Genomic DNA, 25,984 nt, shown 5'->3' with positions numbered 1-25,984 from the left:
TCTCCACTTCCTTCACTAGAATCTGTAAGGCCTCCTTTCAATCTAGTGTTGCAATTTCTCACAACTTGAGAGGGGGGCATATTTTTAAATAATATGCAGCATTTTTTCATCTGGGAACAAATCCCCCCCCCTTGAGTGACTAGACGAGAAAATGAACATTCTTCTGCTTTTATTTCTCTTTTTATAGTGCCAAAGTTCCAAATATTTCAGGCTACTTGCTTGACAGAGCTAACAAATAAAAATAATGGAAAAAAATGCAGTTGCTATTATACAAATTAACAGTTAAGAACCCATTTTGCAATTAAAAGGATTCTATCTAGGTGCAAGGAGTCTCAGAACTACTCAAAATTTCCACTACCGGTTCTCCAGAACTTGTTAGAACCTGCTGGATTTCACCCCTGGATTGATACACAGTATAGTATAAATTAACAAAATAATCATAACAATGAAAATAAAGAACAAGACAATATGGACCCCACCCCCTTTCCTTTAAAAACTTATCAAAGAAAACCAGAAAAGATCCTGTACAAAATGGTTTGCTTAGAGTTTGCATTTCTCAAGCTTTGCTGGACTCTGCACACTAAAGTGAGTGAAGCACTCTACGGTATATACCTGAATCCATGGGAATACTTTCTCACCACTTTATATTTATTCAGTCATTTATATTTATATTTACATCACCAACATCAGGTTCTAGCCCAGAGTAAATGTGATATGGAAGATTAGAGAAGAGGGATTGTTACAGAAGTTGTCCAATGATGTACAGGTGGAGTCTTCTGAATTAGGTTGGTTAGCCTCCAATGTGAGGATTTTAAATTGTATTTATGTCTTCCAGTTTGGAATGATATAATTGTATTCCAACTTGTTATCTCTGCCGATCCTCATAGTTCAAGCTGCTTTTTTTGCTAGGAGCGAAGCAGGACAACTTATTTCAGGAAACCATCTGTTCATGTAGAGCAGGGGTGTTAAACTCGAGGCTTGTGGGCCGTATCTGGACCGTAGGATGCTTAAATCTGGTCTGCAGGACCTGCCTGGAAATAGCAAAGGACCAACCCGTGGTGCTTCTGGCAGCCAAAATGGGGCACAGGGGGGCCGTGCACAGCTGCCACCCCCATATTTGGCCTGGACAGCTTCCTGCAGCACTCTGATAGTCAAAATGGGGTGAGGGGGGGCATGTGTGGCTCCCCACATCCCATTTTTGGCCTGGACAGCCCCCTGCAGCACTCTGCCAGCCAAAACAGGGCATGGAGAGCTGTGGGCAGCCCCCCATGCCCCGTTTTGGCAGCAGAGTGCTGCAGGAGGCCATCCAGGCCAAAAACTGATGTAGATGGTACTTTCTTTGGAAAACATTGTCTCTCCTGTATAAGAAGCCTGATGTAAGGGAACTCTCAAAAGTCTGATAAAGAAAACACAGGTGTTGAGTAAATGGGCATTCATCCATTTAATTCTTAAGTGAGGCATCAGTCCATCTTTTTTTGGAAATTGTGCAAGAGAAGACATCACGTTTTAATTTTTCGGTGGGTGGAGATGCCTTTGAGTCAGTCTTAATATTAACCCTACACAACCAATTCCTGCAGTTTTCTTGGCAAGATTTCAGAAATTGTCTTCCATTGCTTCCTTCCTAGGCTGAGAGAGAATGACTGATGCAAAGTGAACCACCTGACTTCATGCTAAAGAAGACTAGAACTCATGGTTTCCTGGTTTCTGGTTTTATGCCTGAACCACCATACCAAACTGACTCTGTTACGCTTTAAGATGCTCATTAATCAATGATTGACTATACTTTTTTCCAAGATTCTCTTGCCTAACACATTTATCCTAAAATGAAAACTGCTTCATTTAAATGAATGACAGTAGTAGTCTGAGGAATGGTATGCTGTAGGCAGCAGAATAACTCATTCCAAATGGCTTTCTTGCATTTCTAAATCTATTCTATTGTCTTACCATTATTTTTCTTATATTGCTATGTTTGTGTCACTTTCAATAACCTATTATAAACTGGCAGCAGATTACAGTTCTTGTTTCACTCTTTTAACTTGTAAAAGCCCTTTTAACTCTGTTGGTAGTTGCATGAAGACATCTATTCTGCCACTGAACAATATAGCTTTTCCTAAACTAATTGTTATTGTGAGATTAAAAAAAAGAGAGCAACTTTCCTGCTATTTGATGACCTTAATATATGAGAAGGAAAATAATCTCCTTTACTTTTTCTGTTTCACATACAATTTTATACATCTTTACATAATCCCATTATCACTTCATAAACATTATTTTGTGCTCAGTACTTCTTCTTCTCTTGATATTTGCAGACAAGCCTGTTTCCGTAAATGTATAACTTATTTGGAACTGCAAATGTATATCTACGTTCCTTCTTAAATGTCCATGTGACAAAATGTTCTTTTCCATTTGCTTCTTTTACTTTTCTTTCAGCAAGGGTAGTATTGGAAGAAACCATTTTATTGTACAAGTACATGTAAAATCATTTGGAACCTAGTTTTCCTGAAACCATTTGTACAATTTTTGTGTAGTTGTCTTTGCTAAGCTGTCCATCTTATTATCCCCTCTGCCATGTGGATATGAAATGGGCAGCAAATAAATTACATAAATAAATATTTTAGTTCTACTCTTTTCAGACATTTTTGTGTATCTCCATTGATTTCAGTTGTTCTTGTTTTTGCTCATTCACAATAAACTCTCTCTCTTTTTTATCCAGTTTGCAACAGTACTTTTATTATGCATTTTAAAGACATCTCCTGCATTTTGACCAACTTTTCCCATTAATTTCCCATCAATTCCGTTGGGCATAGAAACCTAGATTGTATCATCACTCTAAGTTTAGTTTTTAAAAACTCTTCTGAACTCAATGACAGGCATTCAACTGCAAGTTTCTCATACTTACACTTTATCGATTAAGCCTCCTTATTGCTCAGTATCAAGTTAACGATAGTTGATCCTCTTGTGCCTTTCTCCACTCTGAAGGAGAAATTACCATCCTGAGAAGTAAGAATTTGTCTTCCAGCAGATGTCAGCGTAATTAAAGCCACTCATCACTGCTACTTCATGCATCCCTGAGTAATTTGCAGTTTCCTTTGGAACATATCACCTACATCTTTTCCTTGGTTGACTGAATGATAGCAGACACCATCAACAGAATTGCTTTTATTCATTACTACACATAGTTTAATCCACATGCCCTCTACAGCACTGTCGGTTTTGTTCAACTTCTTCTCCCTTAATATTGCTTTGGTTCCTTTTAAGGAAACAGCCTTTAGTGGTTACATTCCACTAATGGGAGTAATTTCATCAGTTTTCTGTTACATCTATTAAATTACATTTGTTTTCCTATACTAAAAGTCCACGGTAATTTTATTTCCATACTAAACATTAGTACATATACAGCAAATAACAATGCATTTATGAGCCAATAATCCTCATGGCTGAAGTGTAATAGTTACTATTATAATATCACTATCACACCTTTCCACTTTATCTCGAGTCCATTGTACTTTCTGTCTCCAATCCCCAAAAGATTTAGTTTCAAGCTATTCTGATTAAGTTGACATGAAAAATCTGCTGTTCATCTGCAAATATCCTAAAACATTGCTTTTGATTCTTATTATCACTGGGATTCTGCTCTCTTTACAAGAGATCCACGACATGGATTTTTCCCTGGATTTGTGGCAGGAGATTTCTGCTTGAAGGTAAAGAAGCCTCAGTCAAGCTTTAATTGGTATGAGAATTACAGCCCTACCAGGAAGAAGGCTGAACAACAGTTACCAGACCTTTATTAACAGAAATGCGCCCTATGTTGAGCTCCCTTTGAATATGACTAAGATACAGTTAGTCAAAGATACAGTGGCTAGACTGCTGATGAATAGAACTTCTTACTGTAGTATAACCAGTAGTTGGTACTTTGGCAGCAGCAAGTTAGATGTCTGGGTATCATCCATAAAGCACCACTCAGTGGCACAGATACAAATTAGCGACTGCCTTTTTCACAATGAATGTTCTCTGAGATTGTCTAGAGAGGGGACTACATCAGTTCTTGTCCTCTCAAGAGATGAAAATGGGCCAGGAGACAACCTTCTTAATGGTGAATTCCCACATTGTTTTCATTGGCCCTCCTGGCTTCCCCTCCCTTCTGGACTTCTGAAAGACTTAGAATAACAGAGGTGGAAGGGATCTTGTAAGTCATCTTGCTTACAACCACCTGCTCAAGCAGGAGATCCTATATAATTTCTGACAAGTGGCTTTCTAATCTCCCTTCTTGAAAGCCTCCAGGAATGAAGCACCACAACCTCTGATGACAAGCTGTGCCATTGGTTGATTGTTCTGTCAGAAAATTTCTTATTTCTAGGTTAAATCTCTCCTTAATCAATTTCCATCCATTGTTCCTTGTCTGGCCTTTGGGTGCTTTGGAAAATAGTTTTCAATATGCTTCTTTTAATGGCCATTAGATTGGGACTGGCTGAGGGTTTGGGATTTGACTGCATTTTATTTGAAATAGTAGAATTTTGGCTTATGAAGAACCCTATTTTTTATTATGGTTCATTGCAGTCAACGAAATGTTCAGACTGGATTTGGCATTTTTATCCACCTATCAAAGCACTCCAAAGACCTGGGTACAGCAGGATAGGCAGATGTTATTGTTGATGGTATTATCGCAGGATGTAAGCTGTTCCAAATACAGCTGCCTTTTGCAATTGACTGATGATTTTGTCAATGCCAGACGTGTTCAAATGGTGCTCCAAATGTTTTGGGATTGTAGCCAAGGTACCTATTATCATTGGTGGTATCTTTGCTTTCTTTTGCCTCAGAAATTCTACTTTTATTTGCAAATCTTTGCATTTTGTTATTTTTTTCCCTGTTCTTTTCTATTCTGCTAACTCCAGGTACTACTGTCTCTGTTATCTATATTTTTTTGGTCTTATTTTTAGTTATTATATCTGGGGGGTTATTTAGCAGATACTTTTCTGTTTGAATTCTAAGGTTCTAGAGGACTTTAGCTTCTTGATTTTCTATTACATTGTCTCTTTGATGGTCCATCAGTTCTTGCTTGCAAGCAAATAGTATGTTTTGCATTTATACCAACTCACCATTTTTGCTCATTTCAAGTCAGTCTGTGCAATCTTCTTGCAGCAGCTAACTAGGTGTTTCACTGTTTCTTCAGTTCTTTGCAGTGATAGCATTTTCTGTTTGTTACTGCATTATCAATTCTGGTTTTACAGTATATGCATTTGTTCTTTAGGTTTGGTCTTATGCAGTCAGATTTAGCCCCTCTGCTCTTTCTTTCACTTTCCTGATATTATTACCTATGGCCTATGGAAAAATTAGTCATCAGACTAATATCTTTCAGCACAAATGTTCTTAAATTTAGAATTATTTAATCCACTGAACAGTTTCTACATGTTTAGATGTGCCTATTTCACTTATTAAGACCTCTTAGCAGCCATGACAGCTATCATTCTGCTAGATTTTCAAAACAATGTTTTTCTAATTGGTTTTTCCCTAATTGGTCCAGAGCCAATCCAGTAAAACATAATCTCCCACAAAATACTGGTAAAATCAATCAAATTATGACTGGTGGGTCACTCCAGTGACAGGGGATTTATTCAATTTTTCTTTAGAAAAATGTAGAGAAGATATCCTTCTCTTTGATATCCTCTTCCTGGTTTGCACTTTCCAAATGGAAAAGGTAGTATATTAAAATCTCCTAGATAGAGAAAAGTGTTAAGTACTGAATAGTCTAAAATCACATCAGAGTGATTGAAATTTAATCAGTAGCTTGATTAGTAAAGGTTATTTATTTTCCACTGCTTGCATTAGTAAAGTTTCTATTCTTGCCTGTTTTGCAAAAAAGCCACACAAATGTTTAAAAAACTATGAGCAAGTAAGAAGAAATGTTCTGTTAAACTTTAAATTTGAAAGTTACATTTTTGAGAAGTAGTTAAATAGATTTAAGCTTTTCTAGATGGAGAATAGTCAACATTTACTCTTTCAGGGGAATTATGTTTTGCCAAATCTCCTTTTTACTCATAGTTTTGAAAATAATGAAATTACTCCTGTAAAACAATTGATATTTCTTGCTAATGGGAAAAAGAAAGAAAAAAAAAAGAAAATGACAAGACTAGAGGGGAATTAGAATAGTAGAATGTTGAATGTAACATTGAAACAAAGTTCTGGCTTAAATTTTTAAATTCCTATCCTGCTATTTTTATTTTTAATGATTATTGGCCAAAGATGCAACTCACATGGAAGTAATTTTACTGGACTCTGAATTTAAAGAATGGTCTAAAATAAATCATTTTTCTGTCACTGAAATATTAAATTAACAAGCATTTTCAATAAAATATGTTGTTCCCTTGTGACATTGAAATAGTAAGCATGCACAAATGGCTGAGCCATATTCATAGTCATAAAAGTTAATTTTATCTTACTATATTGTAGAATATAGTTTTAAATGAAGATGCTGGATAAAAAAATAAAAAATAAAACTCGGAACTCAAGATTTACCTGTAAAGTTCTCTTCTCTTAATAATGAAAGAGCAGAATAAAAACAAAACAAAACAAATAAACCAAGTACCTCACAATTAACAAATTCTGCCTTTAAATATTTTAACTTTCATAAATTATATAAGGAACAGGTATAAAATGCATGAAGGTGTTTCATTTGGCACACGTCAAAATACCTGAAAAAAGCTGAAGATTCATGCCACTATGATATCCAAAAATTTATTTTATACACAAATAATATCTTTGAACTGAAATGTCACACGGGAATGGGAAAACATACTTCACTTTTATTGTCTTTCAGGCATTAACGGCAACAATTAATTTGTACTGTAGATTTCTGTAACAAGTTTAGCATGAATTCTGAACAGTAGAGCAGGCACCCCCCACCCCAAAAAATAACAGTGGTAAGTAGAATTTAGAAATGTGAGAGTTTTAGTCCTTTCTCATGGTGATACTGGATGCAGAATTTAAGTGCTTCCACCTTTTTCTCTTTCAGTTTCATTTCAAGCATGGTCAAGCAGTTGTGTGAATAATTTTATTTTTTATTATTAGAGCAAAGAGATATCTTTTTCTAAATGGAAATACTTTTTGTATTTATTTTTATATTTCATATTATCCAAGGCCAAGATGTAGAACTTTAAATCTTTTTTTTCCCTTTCCTATATTCATAATAGTTGAATTTTCTCTTATAGGTAGTGATTACTTCACATCAGAACAAATTATATATAATCTTTTTTGCATGTGTTCACATTTTATTTTGGAAAACAGGTGCTTAAAAATTTTAGAATCATTGTAAACAAATTCTAAAAAAAGAAAAGGAGAAAAAAATCACAGTATTTACATAAATTTCATAAATGGCTTAGCCATATAGAACACAAGACTTTGGTTTTATCCCCCTTTTAACTTTGGTTTAACATTTATCAAGATTTGTTGTTGTTACATTGCCAAATAAAGCCTTAACCAGTGCAGAGAGGACTTTTTACAGGATTCTTCTATAATATTTTTATACACTATTGAATTTCTAGAACACTTCATGTATTTAATTCATGCCAATACATTATAGAAAGGTTTTATTTAAGATATTAGTCACTACTGCCCAAACATTTAACATTTTACAAATTCACAACAGTTTTTCTCCTTTCCTGTGTGGCAAAATGCATTTCCTAATTTCCACTTTTTCTAAGCAACTTTCCAATAAGCTAGAGACTCATCCTTTCCCCAGACTCAAAAATCGGTAAACCAAACGATATGCTTATTCTATTTTCCTGCTGATTAAAAAAAAGTTATTATGTCCTCCCAAGTGCTAGTCTTCTGCTTAAGAGGAAACATTGCTAAACACTATTTGTCCTGATCTATCCAAATGTTTCTTTTTATGCTAACTTTCTAAAAAAATTCTCAAGCATAAATCAGGTCTACAAAGTTACAGTCTTGGGTGTAACTAAAGATACATAGATTTCATTTCATTGTTACAATTTCTGTACTTTTGATAAATTATGTACCAGTTAAAAACACTAAAATCATCTCAAGGTGCAATATCTGTAGTGTTGTTAACAAAAACACACACATACACACAAAAATATATATATATATTCTATTTTGTGGAAAAATGCAGCTTAAGTATGACTACTTAAAAAAAGAAAGACAAAAAAACCCTCCAATTATTTTTTTCCTTTTTGAAATTTAAAAGACAAAGGTAATTTTAAGGCAGTGGATAACAAAAAAAAAAAAAAAAAAAAAAAAAAAAAATCTGAACTAATTCTTAATTCCAGTCATTCATACTAGATATCATGTAATTGAAAAAACAATTGTTTTTCAGAATGCTATCAATAAAAAGTTTTTCCTGTCTAAAAAAGACTTCATAATGGACATCGGTATACACAATAACATGAATCTTGAATAATACCTGATTACCCTTTGACAATTATGTACATGTTATTAATAGTTTAGCAGGTTTTTATTATATTATAAAGTTGTTAGTTTGCTTTTTTCTATTTTTCCCTTACAGATTTTTTTAAATATTTTTTCTTACAGTGATTTTTGAAAAAACAAAGAAATGTTTCCTTTTTCCATAAGGCAATTTCATAAATTAAATACTCACTGTGCAAAGTAGTAGATTTACTGATAGCAGTCAGAATTAGAAATGTACCTCTTTAAAGGGTGCAAAAAACGTTGAAAATAAAACACTATACATCAGATTACCAGCAACTCCCAGAACAAAGCCTTACAGTGTATAAAAATAGCTACGTAAAAAATTTACATAAAGGCAAACCAAAAGTAATCTTCAGTGCAGACATTTACAAAAAAATAATATATATATTCAAACTGAACACAATTTTTGACCTATTATTACGGCTGTTGCCAAAATTAGTTTTGCTGAAATTTTGTAAGCTTGAGAAAACTGGATATATATTTTTTGAAAACTTGAAACAATGATCTGTATAATACTTGAACCATGAAAAGCCGTCACATCTTCTTATATATCTTAAACATAATCCATGTTCATGCTTCAGTTGGTCTATGTTTATTTTCTAAAAACAGAACAAAGACAGCAAATAAAGAAGACCCAGTATAACAATGGCATAAATGGCACAGAAGGAGATGGTTGAAATTTTATTTTCTAATGTAACCAGCAATTAGTAACGAAAATTGCTTCATCTACTGCTCATGTTTATAATACTAGAAAGTTCTTGCTGATATATTATTTAAATGAAAACTGTAAGAGAAAGTAGGTAGCAAACATGAGTAACTGAATAATGACAGCAGTGTGGAAATTAGTAGCAGAAGCAATATACTACATATCATATCTTGTTAGGATAACAATGGTTTCCAGAAACAGTTGGCTATGTAGTGTTTACCACTGTTTCCCAATTACACTATTTTTATGAGTTTTTGAGAAACTAGTTGAGAACATACATACTGAACTTATACATTGCTTTGTGCTTATAAAGCAGATAACTTAATAAAATTCTTCTGAGGTTTAGTGAGGGAAACAGAAGACTAAGGAAAAATAATAGCTGTCTTCCAGTATTTGCCATGAAGAAAATGAAGCAGAATGGTTAAGGATTTCCAGAAGTCAGGACAAGAAAATATAGATTTACATTACAAGGAAACAGGTTGTGATGTGACATCAAGAAAAAAAATCCTATTGGTAAGAATTGTACAAGAATAGGACATATCATTTTGTGAAGTAAAAGACTCTCATCTAAACAGAGGTTGGATGACTATCTGTTGGAAATTCAGTACAGGTAGTTCTCAATTTATGACTGGTTGTTTAATGACTGTTCGAAGTTGCAGTTGACTTAAAAATGCTACTTACAACCCATACTTGAAGTTACGACTACTGCTCCCTCCTCAGTGATATGATCAGCTTTCAGAGGCTTGGCAACCAGTTTGCATTCATGACTGGTTGCAATGTCCCATGATCATATGACTACAATTTACAATGTTTTTGTAAATCTGTTAGGACGAATGGATTCACTTAACTACCTTTTGATTCCCTTTACATCCATGGTGACTCACTTTATGACCATTATAAAACTGGTTATAAAGTTGAGTCTGGTCATATGATGCCTCAACTAATGATCTCAATGACATGACCAAAATTCTGGACTCCATTATAGTCATAAATCAAGAACTATGTGTAGTAATGTATTCCCATGCTGAATAGAAAGGTAGACTAGATGATTTACTATATCTCTTTCAATTCTTACATGCCAATTCTATGAAGCCTTTCATTTAACCTCTTTATTGCATTGAAATGATTCTATGTCTAATGTACCTCACCAAACAGGGACATAAATATTTATGATTTTCTTAAAATTAGGGTCTTTATTCAAGCTTAGCGCATTGTAAGCCGCCCTGAGTCTCTGGAGAAGGGCGGCATATAAATCAAATTAAAAAAAAAAAAGCTACTATCCAATAAAATAGTTGTGTTCCAATTTCAGACTAAGGCCATCTGAAATATCCAAGAAGATAGCCAAGTTTTACGTTATTAGTATTGCTATCTAAGATTTTAAAATGCTATATACTAAATACAGGTCATATGTCTTTGGTCAATTAAGATTTTTGGTAAGATACAAAAAGTTCTAATGTTAATCAAACCTGTGTATGTCAATGTATTATTGCCTTCATCCTATCAGCCAAAAGGCATATTAGTGTACTGATGAATCTTTCTATACTAGTGAAATATCCTAGTATTTTTCAATAATAACACTAAATAAAAAATAATAGCCATTAAAATAATTAATAAAAAGATTAAAATATTTTAAAGCTCCCTTTAAAAGTCACTTAAGAAATCTGTTCCTTCAACTAATCAGGATGTACATTCCAAAAATTTACAGTTGCTGCACTGAAAATTTGATCCACAGTATCTAGAAAGGATCATACAAAGAAGATATTTCTTTTAGGTAACCTAAATCAACACGCTCTGTAATTTTAAAAGTATTATGTAGCACTGCAGTATTTTTAAGAACTGATATTATATGTTCTCTTTGATAAGTATTCCTGCATGAAATGAAATACATTATCCATACAAAAGGAGGCAGCCCATATAATTTAACACAATTTTCTTCCAAGAAAGGGCAAACTCGGTGTATCAACTAATCTAATTTTTAAAAAATGCTTCTGGCTGTTGCCTCTACCTGGGAAACCAGAGGGTTACATTATCTGCCTCTAGGAGCAAACCCAAACTGTGAAATACTCCTGATTTATTGTGTCCTAGCTCTTACTATGAGCATGTCTGACTTGTTTAGAGTCAGATCCTTAATCCAATGCATTATTTTCTGAATTTGGCATTTGAAAAAAAAACCCAAACTATTAACTGTATTTATTACAGAAAAACGTGTTTGATATTATCAGGATCTTGAACGCCATTCCATTCCATTTATTTAGCTTTCTAATCTGGAAAGGCTTAGATATAGAAAAACAAGAAATACAAAGATGTCTGCCAAGAGAGATTTATCTCAGTAGTCAGCCTATAGTATTTGTTCAATAGTTAAATAAGGTAGATTAATCAAACTAAAATTTAAAAATACAGAAGTGTTTTGTCATTAATCCACTTCAATGAGTTAACAACAGTCATACTGGAGTGGCAATATAGGACAACCTTTGTAATAGCCATTAATCTGCATAAGATCAGGCTTGTGGAAACTGTAATTCATTTCTTATGGATGTTTAATAAGGATATCAGAGTACAATTGAGTACAGGTAGACTTTGACTTATAGTTCAAAGTTATGTCTGCCTCAGAAAAAATGACTTATAATTTGTGTCTGCACTTATGACCATTGTACCACCCTCCTGATCATGTGATCACAATTCAGGTTCTTGGCAACCAGCTCACATTTATGACTGGTTGTAGTATCTACAGTCACATGATCACAATTTGCTACCTTTTTTGGCAAAAAACAACCATTGGGAAAGTTGGATTCAGTTAACAACCACATGATTTGCTTAACAACATGATGGAGATTTGCTTAATGACTGCTATAAAACTTGTCATAGAGTTGGGTCTGACTCAACTTACAATAACTTACAATGGAAATTCCTGTCCTAATTGTGGTTTTAAGTCAAGGATGTCCCGTATATATCATCAAGTTGGTGTCAATTTTTCATAACAACAAACAGATTTTTCTCCAGGAGGATCTGTTTCCAACCTACTTCTTCAGGAATTCTAATTGATAGCATGATGTAAATCCTGATTAACAGGTAAGTTTCCAGGACATTTGGACTCATTCTATATGTTTAAAGACTATTTACACATAAAGACTGGTCAAAAAATTGTGCATCTCTAAAACAGGGAGGAATCTTCCCTAATAGAACCATTTTAATTAATATTTTAATAGATATTACTCCTGCCTAACAATTATAAACCATGTTACATAACAGTCACAATGTGAAATGGCAGAAAATGTAACTGACTGGCATCCACACTGTAATGTAACAGTGTCAATAAAACTTTCACAGTGAACCTTGAAATTTCTGTGATCAAACGTGATTTCAGAAATGAACCTTTTCTTTGAAATGGCACAAAATTAGCAAATTGGAATGAACTAAATTGTTGATCTAGTCTTCCTCACCACCTACATACATACTTAATATTTCCTCCTGGAAGTCTATTTCAGACTTCGAATGAGTTAAATCAACCACTTGCATGGCGCTCCTGGTTCATCCAGTGGGTATAAATCAGAAGTATTTTTATTGTGACAGCTACAGTAAAAAAATCTTGCTCGTCTGAATGTGCTTTCCCTCTCTCATTTTATTTTCATGTGAACTAGAGAGAAGCTTGTCTGAGCCATTTTCTCAAATTAGTTTCTTGGCCTGGCTGAAACCCCACTTAACAAATGGTTGCCAGGATAGTAACTCTTCCTTTTTTTTCCAAGGGTACTCCTTATGTCTTCTACAGGATTGTCTAAAACAGCCCTGGTTCAGTTGGCTATAAAGTGTAACTTACAGTACATTTTAGAGTATATTTCCCCCTAAACAATGAAAATGACAACAAACGATTGCTGTGGAAGGCACTTTAAATTTTAAACGGCTAGACTTAGATTTCTCTTGATATGAATACATATAAGAAATTCCTTATCCCATAATTTAACTAATGTAAGGATTAAATTATATTCAGAGGAGATAATAATTATAAAGTTATTAAACATACCCGGAATGGCAGCCAAATAGTTTGGTGTTTCAAGCTTCCAATTTATGATTGTTTTCTTCTAACTTTTTATTTTCTTCTATATTTCCAAGATCTTTAGCTACATGTTTTGAAGCTGATCTGAAACAGAAATAAAAATACTAATGTCTCATCTTGCTGTTATTATTATATTCAGTTACTGGATAAGATGCACACCATTTTAACTTCTGCAGCATAAAATTGTTCCACTACCAACACAGGAATCTGATTTTATTGGCAAATGAAAGACTCTAAAATAGTGAATCCTGGAATACAGAATAACAATTTTCAAATTCCATTTTGCTCTCATTTATAAATACATACATTAACTTTTTTAGCTGAAGGAACTATTATCAGGATTTAATTCATGTTTCCTTCAAATAATATGCATATTAACACTGAAATACTATAAACACATTTTATCATTAAAATACTCCATTTATATGGCTTGAGATAATACCTAATTTGTTGAAATCTAAACTGAAGGATAATTAAAATCTAGAAGACATATTTTTCTAACTGGCTTCTCCTTCTCTGTGAAAAATTGATTTAGCAGGATTTAAATTAATTATGAGCAAGTTCTATAAAATAAAAATATTGCTTATTTCACTCACAGCATCCCATAATTCTGATACTATTTTTCCCCTCAAACATGTAAATTTTATCTCATTCTAATACTTATATTTTCTTTTCCAAAGCAACATTTAGGATAAAAATGCAAATTTATTTACTAAGTAGAATTTATTTATGCTATCTTTACAAAATATAATTTGTAATATAACACAGGCTGTTTTTGCAGCTAGTCAGGAGAAGGACTGGCCCAATTTCTACAGGCCTCCAGGTATCTGTTGAACCCAAAACACTCATAAATAATATCCACAGAAAACCCCTGTGAGAGGTAAAGCAAAAGGGAAGAATGACTAATTTAAACCATGATATACATTTTTATTGATAAATTCATGTTTTAATTGACTGGGGGTCTGAGTAATTTGATACACTTTAAAGCTTTTATTACATAGAGAAAACTTTCACAATTTATTAATGTGAGAGGCATCTATATCAATGTGATAACATTTTAACAGTTTGGCTTTATGAGGTATATGGCCAAACCCACATAGGTGCTACAAATGAATTCTCTTCAGGGATCCTATAGCTACCACCTCTTCTAAAGAAAAGATTAATGAGCTGATGTCTTTGCTCAATATGGATTTTGAGCAAAAGATATCAAGAAAGTTCAAGTGCAGAGTGCAGGGAAACAAGGTGTAGAAATCCTGCAAAGGCATATTGTTGCAGGAGGCATATAAAACCTGCTGGTTTCTTGGGTTAGAAAACAGCTGCAGATATTTTAGAAAAAGAAATTTAAGTCATAAATTATATGAAGGCATATAACAGAGAAACCCTGTTACAGCTATAAATAATATGTTAGGTCACAGCTATAAGTAAAACTTGGTGTGTCTCAGATACCATATCAGTAGTAATGTATAGATAGCTAAGCCTCTAATTAGGTCCCAGTTATTTTTGTGATTTTTTTTTTGTTCCTAGTTGAAAATGTATGACATTTTGATGAATAACTACAAATCTAAAATCACCTTTTACCATGCCATATGCTAAAATCTTGCCAAAGGGAGTAGTGGGAATTATATTAAAACAGCACAGACCAAAAACACACATAGAGAAATAACTTTCATAGATGTGATGTGAATAACTGATCAGAAGTGCCTGAGAAGGATGATTGATAAGAATACCAAAATTAATGAGGTTATATATTAGGGAAGATTTTAAAAATAGAAAGTACTTCCACCTCTTGGATAGCTGTTTCTATTGAATCTTACTTTGCTAAACATGTTGTCACTGTTTTCATCAAAGCAGCAATAATTATTTTTATGACACACATGCATGCTCAAAATAGATTACCTGTAATAAGCTTTCAAGTGATTAAGTTTATTCTAAAATTATAGTGGTAATTATCTATAATTTAGCAACGTTCAGTTCCATCATAATCTCTGTTAATTTCATTATCAGCTTTAAATAAACTGATAATAAGCTGATTGGCTCTCTTCATAAATTAATGTGAACTACTGACAACACATTTATATTATTATTGCAGGTAATAAAACAAGTTCAGCACTAGGTCTGCAAATCCAGCAAAGAAATAATGAAGGAAAATTTGCTGATTGATCGTTTTGATACATTTAAATAAATAAATGTTAAAAAGGAAATAGACTATACGGATGGCAATAGAAGTAATAACTAAACAAGAGCAGTGTATGGACAGTGTCATGACATAAAAACATAAAATTAATCCTAGGCTTCAGTTTGTAATAAAAGTGTCAGACCAAATTTTTAAGCAAGACTGAAAGCATACGAAGCCTAAGTGCTAACTGATAGTGAGATGTGCCATAATAATTTCTACACAATATACTATTAAAATATGTTTGATATGTCTTAGTATTCGTTTTCTCATTTTTTAAAGTTATCAGCCAATGAAAGTGAATGGAAATGAAATTGTGATATAATGTAACATATATTTATTTGGTTGTGTAGAATTATACACTATTACAGTAGTAGAACAAATCAATATGATATTATATGTTTTAAGTTATATATTAGTTAATTAAATGTTAGTTAATTAAATTTCAAAGGCATTTCAAACTCTCCCCATATAAAATAAATACATATGGTTAGTTTTGCCTGAATAGGCAACTTTATAACTTGTTTTAGTTGGGGTACTTGATTGCTACTAATAGAGTAGGAAGAAGAAATCAGGAAGAAATTTTAAGAAAAGAAAAGGCCACAATGCAGGCCACTTATTTAGTTTAGCTTTGGGAAGCAATTTCATTCATTTTAATTAAACTAATTCAGGCCTTGTCCAGAAGTAGAACTGAGCTCAGAAATGAACAGCTGGTCTTCTCTATAAAGTTGTGCTGTGATTTCGGCGGTCAGCGAATATTCCATGGGAATAGCATGTTATCACATAGCACAGGGATTCCTACACGGCAGACAACTTTCATGTATGCATGAAGACTTATCAAATGATCTGAAACTTTGCATTATCGGATTTATATCAGCAGCCCTTTTCAGGCATATGATTTTCCTACCTTCTGACTTGACATACAGTGACTAAGTATGTGAACTCCCACATTTAAAGGAATCCCAGTATACTTCAACTCATAGAGAATAACTGTGGAAAGTAACTGGCAGGCTAATGGATTCTGCAAAGCAAAAACAACCCCCCCCCACTCCACTCAACTTTTCTGAGGAAAACTTGACAGGAGATATTCAAAGCCAAGGGCATAATAAGGTATAGGAAAGAGTAATTTGTATTTTGTCTTCTTACTATAATGAATAAATCGAATCTTGTTTATTTCATACCTACTCAAATATTCATGCCCCTGAATAGCAAACAGTTATGCTATTTTAAACATTGAATACTAATTTGCAGTAAATAAGACTACTTTTAAATACTAGTATCAACATTGAACTGATAAAGAACTTACTTTACAAATAAGCAAATAGATGGACTATATTTTGAATTTTTAGACTATCATGTTAATATGTGATGTCAACCTCAGTTGTATAAAACACTATATTATATAATAGGTTTTTCAAACAAAGGAAAAATGCACAAACTACACCACGGGTCTTTTTTCATATTTTAAACTTTTTAGCATGTCATAAAGGAATGTGAGGAACACATAGAATTTCATATCCTCTGAGCCTCAGTTAACATGTCTTAAGCCAACCCAGCAACTATACACATAGCAGTCAATTTCAGGCCATGGGGAGTATCTACTGATAACTATTACTCTGACAATATGATGCCCTATTTTGTTCTATTAAGGTTCAAATGAACTAATTACAGTTACAGCATGTCCATTGCAATTACCTAGGAAGAGACTGTAATTAACGTGAGTGAAAATTAATACCTATGGTGATTATTTCTATCTAACAACTGCTTCTTACGACAACATAGTATCTTAGTGCTTATTTTTTTTTAATGACTTTGTTGGTTAGTTACAACATTCAAATTTACAATCCTATTAGCTAACCATCTAGTAAGTGGCTAGAGAAAGGACTGGTGTCATAATGATATACTTCTATTTTTAGTTGAGGGGTAGATATGTCTTTGCAACACCCCCATTCTCAAAACACTAAAACTGAGTCTAATGTTTTTTTTCCTTATGTATTTTCCTCATCATAAATGAGATGGGTAAAAATTGCAGAGAGGCATTTTGCCTATGGATTAAGAGAAATGCAGCTTTGGAAAATATGCTCGAGTTTTTGAACTATTTACATAAAATTTTATGTGCTTTCAAACAGTGAAGGTCTTCTCTGCTAAATGATCACAGTCTAATTTCTAGAATATTGATTATTATTATTTTTTGGTAACTGTGCCTAGAGTCTTCAGAGAAAAAGTGATCTTCTCCATAGCACACAGAAGTCCTTAACTTACAACTGGTGGTTTTATGTTCTTTCAAAATTATGATGGCTTTAGAATGAGTATTATAAAATATTCTCCCAACCCCTGTGGTCATGTGACTGTACTTTGGTTGCTTGGCAACTGAGTCACATTTATGACTCATGGGTTATGAAACCCATCATCACGTGGCTACAATCGGCAACTGATTTTGCTGGTTTCTGGTATTATTTGCCAGTTTTTGGCAAAAAAAAGTTGATTAAAAAGAATGGGTTCGCTTAACAACTGTGCTGTTCACTTAATGACCACATGATCTGCTTATTGACTGCTATGAAAAATGTCAGAAAAATGGGTTCAGTCACATGGATACCTCAACTAATCACAATGATTTATGACTGGATATTAGGTTAGGAGTATTTGTTTGTCAGCAGCTCTGAACAGACACTGACTGGGCTCTCATGTTTGTGATTAAGTAATCTAGTTTCTGACTGAAATACCTGTCTAAAATGTAGAGGGTGTGGTAAATCAAGAAAGTGGTTTACAAAAGTGAATTTCTGTCATTCATAGATGATTCATCATAGGTGAATAATTATTTGGGTTTACTTAATTGATTTGTAAATTGTTTTTAGGTTGTGTTTCTACAATAATTTTCCAATTAAGTCTGTACTTTTTCCACTGGGGATGTTTTAACTCTCTCTCTCTCTATTTCTCTTTATCTTTAGTTGAATTGAAAATCACTGCCTCTGCAGATGCCAGCCACAGCTTCCAATGAAATGTCAGGATATCAGAGAATTGGCCCCTTAGCCATTTAGCCTAGATGCTCATCACTTTTAATTGACACCAGCTGTGAAAGCCTACACCAGTATACTTTTTGTTCTATCTCATTATTTATTTTTGTGCTTGATACATTCATAAATTTTTAAAAACCTGCAAACTGCCAAGGAATTACTTTTGATAAAAGGAGAAGAAAAATATTTTAGACAAATAAACACAAAAACATACTTTGCCTGTTTTTACAAAATGCTATAGAAAGCAGATTTGGTGAGATAACATATTTTACTTCCATAAAATATTAAGTATGTCAGTGAAGACTTACTTTGATTTCTTCATGTATAGCCAATAAGCAACACCTGCAACCGTTGCTGCTAGAAGAAGGCCAACCACGATTCCCACGATTAATTTTGCCTGATCATTAACATTTTCCCTATTATCATCTAAAACAAAAGAAGAAAGGGATGATGGAGTGTCTTGAAAAAATAAAATATGGAACACTCACTATAGATTATAATATCCAAATATATATATATCTTAATTCAAAAACTTTTTTAAAACCAGCAGCAACAACAAGCTATCATTATGAGAGCATACACATTTACAGTACAAAGATATACTGGCTGCAATCCTTAAATCATTTGCTTTACAAACATTTTGGTGTTGTCCTTATTTCACAAGGATGGCACAGATATTCTGAGATTTTACAAATGAGATTTTTGCAGTCTGAGAACTGTCTGAAAAATCTACCTTTGATGCATTAGAAGTAGGCAGAGCAATCCTATGCCCAATCAAGTTTTGCTAAATGGGATAAGCAATTTATTTCCAACTGTCAGAAGTAGAAGGAAGGAATACATTTAGTTTAGCTATTTTCCTATTGTTTGAAGCCTGAAGGGGGGGTGGGTTCTTTTTTACTTTAATCCTTCTTGCCTCACTCCTAGCAGACCTTCACAAATTTCCTTTAAAGGCTTTTTGATCTTGAGATTTTCTAGTTCTGGGTGGAAAAGAAAAGGAAAAACAGAACAATCACACAAACTGCCAAATATTTTCTACATTTTCTACGATAAATCTCAATGCAGATTTGGCATTATTGCTTCTTATCGAGGCTTCCTCTATGCACATTTACTTTCCCTGAGTATAAATGATGTTGGATCCTGTTTAAAAGCTGTGTTCTTGGTTATCTAGCCAGTTTGATCAGTTATCACAACTGCACCTATCTGGCACATTCAAATAGATTATTTTTGACAGTGCCAGAACACTTGAGCCATTATACTGGGTGAGAAACTAAGACAAATGGTTTCAGCTTCTTACTCTTGTACAATAAAATTTCTATCTGCACTTTTTCTTACAAAATTAAAAAAATGGTTCTTAGTTAAGTCTATATAATAAAATATACAAAGATGATAGATAGATAGATAGATAGATAGATAGATAGATAGATAGATAGATAGATAGATAGATAGATACCGTGTTTCCCTAAAAATAAGACCTGGTCTTACTTTCTTTTCAGTCCCAAATAAGCACCAGTTCTTATTTTCAGGGGATGTCTTACCCGCTTAGCTTAGGACCACCGCAGCTACTCCTCCCATGCTCTGATACCTATCGTGCGGCTGCCCAACTTTTGCGGCTGCTCATGACCGCTCGCGGTCAGATGCTGCATGGCTTGTTGTGCCTGTGCTGCGCTTGAGGCTTGTCATGCCGGTGCCGCAGCTCACAGTGGCGTGTTGTATTGTTGTGCACACAGGTGGCGGCACCAGCGCAATGAGCCTTGTGGCATTCTGCTGTGAGCGGTGGCACCAGCATGATGTGCCACATGGTGTCCAGCCGCAAGTGGCTGCAGAAGTCAGGCAGCAGAGCGACAGGTGTTGGAGTGAGGGAGGCCTGGCTGCAGTGGTCTTATGGTAAGCAGGTATGGGGCTAGCTTGATTTACGCCTGCACCTCACCCCACCTCATACAACCAGATGGTGGGTGGGGCATAACTAGGGCTTATTTTTGATATAGTGCTTATATTAGGTGCAGGCATGAAAATCGGGCTAGGGCTTGTTTTTGGGGTAGGTTGTATTTTCGGGAAAACCCAGTAGATGATAGATAGATAGATAGATAGATAGATAGATAGATAGATAGATAGATAGACAGACAGACAGACAGACAGACAGACAGACAGACAAACAGACAGACAGCTAGATAGATAGAGGTACTGCAGAATTAGGAGTTAAGTATTGGAGTAAATGATCTAAGGATTACAGCCTTCTTTGTTAAATACTATATATTAAATATTGTTAATTAATAAATACTAAATACAGTGGTACCTCGGTACTCATTGTTAATTGGTTTGGGGAGGCATAAGAAGTACCAAAAACGAGTACTAAACAAATTTTTCCTATGCAGAATAATATAGTGAGTCACAAGGCAGTCAACACCAACAAGTTCTAGCTTGTTCGTTGAGTTCCCAACAAATGATGAGTACTGGGACCATATTTTCATGTCAAAATGCATTGAGTATTAAATTTGATGAGTTTCAAAGGAGTACTATGGTACCACTGTATTAAATACTCATTTTAGTTCCATGTGAACAGCAATGTAAATTTGTCAAAAATATATTTGTCAAAAAGTACAACTCTTTCTTACTATCCTTGTGTGCATAGGTTAGATTTAGATTTAGATTTAGGCAAATGTTGGCTTTTCTGAAATCAGTTAAGACTTGGGACATTATTACTGTTTCCAATAAAAATAGCATGATGATTTTTGAATTAAACTTTTACTTTTCATAGTTATGTATTAGTATCAGTACTATTTTGATTGCACAGCAGTAAAACCTAGCATTTAAAATTACTTCTATTTATTTTCCTTTTTAGAACTCTACCCTTAATCCAGAAAAATAAGTATAACAGTTTTGAATTAATAGTATTAAATGTGGAATATTTTTATGTTCTTACCACTTTTTTCTTCTGGTTCATCAGATTCTGGAATACTTACTGAAACAAAGGAACAACAACAAAATAAAGCTGCTGATATCTAAGTCACCTTCAAAATTTCCACCTTTAAAGATATTTAATAATCTATATTTCAGCTGAGCCCAAAATATTCTTAATGCAGCATCAGCTACAAAACAAAATGATTAATCTTATTTTTAAGGCAGCAATCTTTGTATCTATAATGCATCATGTGAAAATGCTTTATTCTAAAAAATGACAAGTTTAATCTTACAAATGCCTAGTCAGAAGAAGTATTTATGTGTTGTTCTGTCCTGCATTCTGACTTTTTGTCACTTTATTACTGTAGACAGAGAGTTGATTAAACTTTAGCACCATTGAATGAATTTAGAAGTCATCCTTTGATCAACTCTTCTAGGGACCCTGCACAGAATGAGAAGAGTCATCAAACAGGTCATGGGAATTGCCCTGGCTAGCTCACTGAAAATTCCATAATATAGACTGCACAACTGAGAATATTAATGTATACATTTCAGGAATTTAGGAAATGGTACAGAAGTGTTCTCTATATTGAAGTAAATCTTTATAATAGGATAAGTTCATTTTTTGAAGAGTTAATAATTTGTCTACATAAATGTTTATTGTGCACAACTATGCACTTATTTGTTATGTTAAGTCTTCACATGTTCTTGTATATTTCTGGAGACAGCACATTAATCATAATTCAAAATTGGAACATAAGAAACAGATAATTCAACAGCATTAATTACTGTTATAATTTCTTCATATGGGCATGTACCGTAGTCATGTGTTAAAGACAACTACTGAATAATTTGCATGTTATAATTAGTGACAAGGATTATAATTCTTCTTGTCATGACCATACTGAGTTCATATATAATGCACATTCATCCATTAGTTTCCACAAAGTTTGCTTTCCATACTTAGGGCAAGAAATTGTGCACTGTTGGTGATCTCTTAAGGAAAAGGATTGGATTAAGACAGGGCTGTCAAACTCGGAGCCCGTGGGCTGGATGCGTCATGCGCTGGCCATGCCCACGCCCGTTTAGCAAAGGGGGAAAAGTCACAATACATCATGTGACAACGCCGTGATAATGCGAGTTTGACACTCCTGGTGTAGGAGAATGATTCAAAGTGTATTGTTAATATGAAATTTTCATCTGAGTGCCACTAAAGAACCTATTTTAAAACCACTGCTCTGCTAAATTGCATATTCAGTAATAACTGATTTTCCATTAGTGCTATACTGACTAGAAGAAAAATGAAAAACTCAAAAACTACATGCACTGAATAAGAGTGTTGACTATCATTAATGGCTCTCAACTCTGACAGCGCCCTAAATTATATTTAAAAATGAAAACAGAAGTTTCTCAATATAGTATGTTATAACCATTAATTATGAAGACATAATGTAGTCCAGGTCTGAAGTAGCATTAATTTAAAATTGGTAACCTGTCATCACCTTAACAATAGTCTACCATAGCATACCATCTCAATAAATTCAATGGACTGTATTTCTTGGTTAATTAATAATTAACCATTAATAAACAAATCTATTTATTGAACAATCAAGGGAAAGAATATGTCCATACAGATGGAAGGAAAACTTTTACCCCGTATACCCAGCCATCTCTTTTATTCTGTTACTATGATGCAAGCAATGTTTGGATTAAGTGGTTTCTCTGCCTTTAGATATCAACCCACCTATAGGATTGCTCTTTTAAAAAGAAAACAGGTAGTTCTCAGATTACAAGAATTTTTTCAAAAGAATGACAACAAGAATGAAATATATAAAAACCAAGAGACGATGAACTCTTATTATAGGATCTGATAGTATGGAGACTTATCAGCTAGCAGCGTATAAGTACAAGCAAATTCATTTGCATTTCTGCAGATATTCTGGAAAAACAACAAATATCAGAAATTAGCATGGTGACACAAATCTAAGAAATAAGACGCTAATATACATGTATTTTGTTAATGGGAGGACAATGAAGTAACTCATAAACAAAATTCTAACCTGGAGCCACCTACATGTGAACAAGAATACTAAGTACTGTTTATGTAAAGATAAATGAATAAGGAAATATGATCACCTTTGGTCTTTTCTTCATCTTTCTTCTTTAATATATTAAAAATAAATAAACATACTTACTAGCAGATACATTCAAAGAGGTGACAGCTCTTTCTAGTAGATTTTCAGCAATGCAGGTTAATGTAATATTCTCTTCAGGCGCAATTTTGATTTTACTAATAAATTTCCCATTGATATATTTAGTCTCTTCTGTCTGGAAATAAGTTTTCAAAACAGTTATTTCAAAGTTGAAAGAATCTGTAGGGGCAGGTTTGTATGTATGCATGCCTATCCACTCTCTTTGTCTAACTATTTATATTGATGACATACATGCATGAACCTGTGTACATAGTACCTTGACTTATCCTGCAAATTTATTTTCATGTGTTTGTTTATTTATTTGCCACCCATCTCTCTGATAAGGCAACTCCGTTAATAAGTAAATCTGTCATTTATATCTACTGCTGTAGTCTCCAGATCTATTTTCTATGCTACTAAGATGGGTTTTTTGCTTGTTTTTGACCTTTGATTACTGGCAATTACATGGACTGGTCTGCAGAGATTCTCAGTCATCCAGGTCATGGTTGTCCCAAACGTCCTTTTTCAGGAGGCAACTGGACCTTCTTGTTGGTTTTTTTTGAAGACATTTCACTTCTCATCCAAGAAGCTTCTTCAGCTCTGATAGGATAGTCGAGAATGGAAGGATTTACCATATTTTTTGGTCTGTAAGATGTACTCCCCCCCCCCCAAAAGTGGGTGGAAATGTCTGTGCGTCTTATAGAGTGAATGTTGCCGAAGCGCTGCCCCCCACCAGCCCCCATCCGCTGGTCTTTGCCTCCCAGCAATTTGCCTCCTTGCAGCAAACAGCAAAGAGCCTGGTCAGGTTCAGCACAGCCTGATTTAGCATGAACAGCTGATTGGAGGTTGGATTGGTTGTTCCAGGCTGCGGGGATCGCCACCACCCATCGCCGCCTATTGCTGCCTCCTTGCACCCCATTTTCGGCCTCTGCACACAAATTGCTGGGAGGCAGAGGCAGATTTTCTTTTCTTGTTTTCCTCCCCAAAAGCTAGATGTGTCTTATGGTCCGGAGCGTCTTATAGTGCGAAAAATACAGTATGTTCCTTGCAGACAGCTGGTAATTTGCATCCTTTTAGAGGATCATTGAAGCAGTTGGAGGTTTATCTATGTCCTCAAGGTCACCTGAGTAGTGCTCCCATACAGTTACAATTTGGGATGAACACCCTTTGAATGGTATGAGAGCAGGAATGGATTTCCAGAGGAAAAATTGCAGACTATAGGAACCAGGAGCACTACTCAGGTGACCTTGAGGACACAGATAAACCTCAAAGTGCTTCAACGACCCTCTAAAAGGATGCAAATTACCAGCTGTCTGCAAGGAAATTAAATCCTTCCATTCTCCACTATCCTGTCAGAGCTGAAGAAGTTTCTTGGATAAGAAGCGAAATACCTTCAAAAGAAAAAAAACAAAAAAGTCCAATTGCCTACTGAAGAAGCATGTTTGGTACATGGACTGGTCCATGCATTTTTTTCTTAGCGATACTTTGGAAGTAATTTGCCATTGCCCTTTTCCTAAGATGAGAGGGAGTGGTTGATCCAAAGTCACTAAGCTGATTTCATGCCAAAGACAAGACTAGAACTCAGTTCTCTAATTTCTAGTCTGCTATCTTAGTCACCATTTCTCTTATTATTGGTTATTCATATATATTTAATTTGCAAAATTTATGATCCAGTTAATTGCATGCTATGCATGTATATGTGTATATAAAGTAAATTTACCCTGTAAGAAAACCAGTGCAGTTCTGGTTTTATATGGTAAAACAATATTATATACAATAGGAACTGCTGAAAACCTGTTCCCTACACTTGACTATGAGTATGACAGTACTTTGTTACATTATTTTTATATCATTTGTTTAATTTATTCTTTGTTTGTTTTTATTTTTTTATGTATACCATACAAATTATGATGGTTTGTTTTGTAAATTCTTTAAATAAATACATAATTAACTATTATTTGAAATTGTACTTGAAACAGAGTACTATACCTTCATTTTCTTTTGTACTTTTTATATTATCTATTATACATTATCAATATACAATTTACTCAATGGTAAATTGCTCCAGTAAATTATATATTGATAATGTACAGATCACAATGCATACAAAAAAACCAAAGAATTACCGGATGACAAAAAAAACCCCCTTCATCCCAGTAGACAGCAACCCAATACAGAAATTGACAACCTGATCAAGAGAACCATGAAAGTCCTCATCTAGATAGATAGAATAAGACGAGGTTATGATTTCAGTTGATATCACAATACTTTACATCCAGAGGCCCAGAACTAGCAAAATAATCCACGGCAGCTGTACTATACAACACACCCAACCAAACCAAATACGTTAAGATCCAAATCATGGAACTCATCAATCTCTCCTTCACTACCTACTTTAAGTTTGATGGACCAATATACCAACAAATCAGAGAAACACCCATGAGATCATCACTCTCAGAAAGCAGAGACTTTAATGCAGCATCTAGAAACTATAGCACTCCCACATAT

General features: G+C 34.1%; 1 protein-coding gene across 2 annotated transcripts in view; it reads right to left on the bottom strand.

The window, feature by feature from the left end:
- Positions 1-6,780: 6,780 nt before the first annotated feature.
- The window catches only part of ALCAM (activated leukocyte cell adhesion molecule), a 128,137-nt gene continuing 108,933 nt past the window's right edge, over positions 6,781-25,984 (bottom strand). Inside the window, exons 12-16 of one of the 2 annotated variants that reach the window (XM_060686301.2) lie at positions 23,480-23,608; positions 21,307-21,345; positions 18,695-18,812; positions 13,167-13,283; positions 6,781-9,041 (exon numbers count right to left, since the gene is read on the bottom strand). In XM_060686301.2, the coding sequence (XP_060542284.1) occupies positions 13,196-13,283; positions 18,695-18,812; positions 21,307-21,345; positions 23,480-23,608 (374 nt within the window). In that variant the 3' untranslated portion in view covers positions 6,781-9,041; positions 13,167-13,195. The remainder of the gene's footprint in view (positions 9,042-13,166; positions 13,284-18,694; positions 18,813-21,306; positions 21,346-23,479; positions 23,609-25,984) is intronic. The other variant, XM_060686302.2, reaches the window with a different exon arrangement.

Source organism: Pantherophis guttatus, chromosome 5 (assembly GCF_059756535.1).
Source record: "Pantherophis guttatus breed Tessera chromosome 5, ASM5975653v1, whole genome shotgun sequence".
NCBI lineage: Eukaryota > Metazoa > Chordata > Lepidosauria > Squamata > Colubridae > Pantherophis > Pantherophis guttatus.
This window is presented reverse-complemented; position numbering and strand designations above follow the sequence as displayed.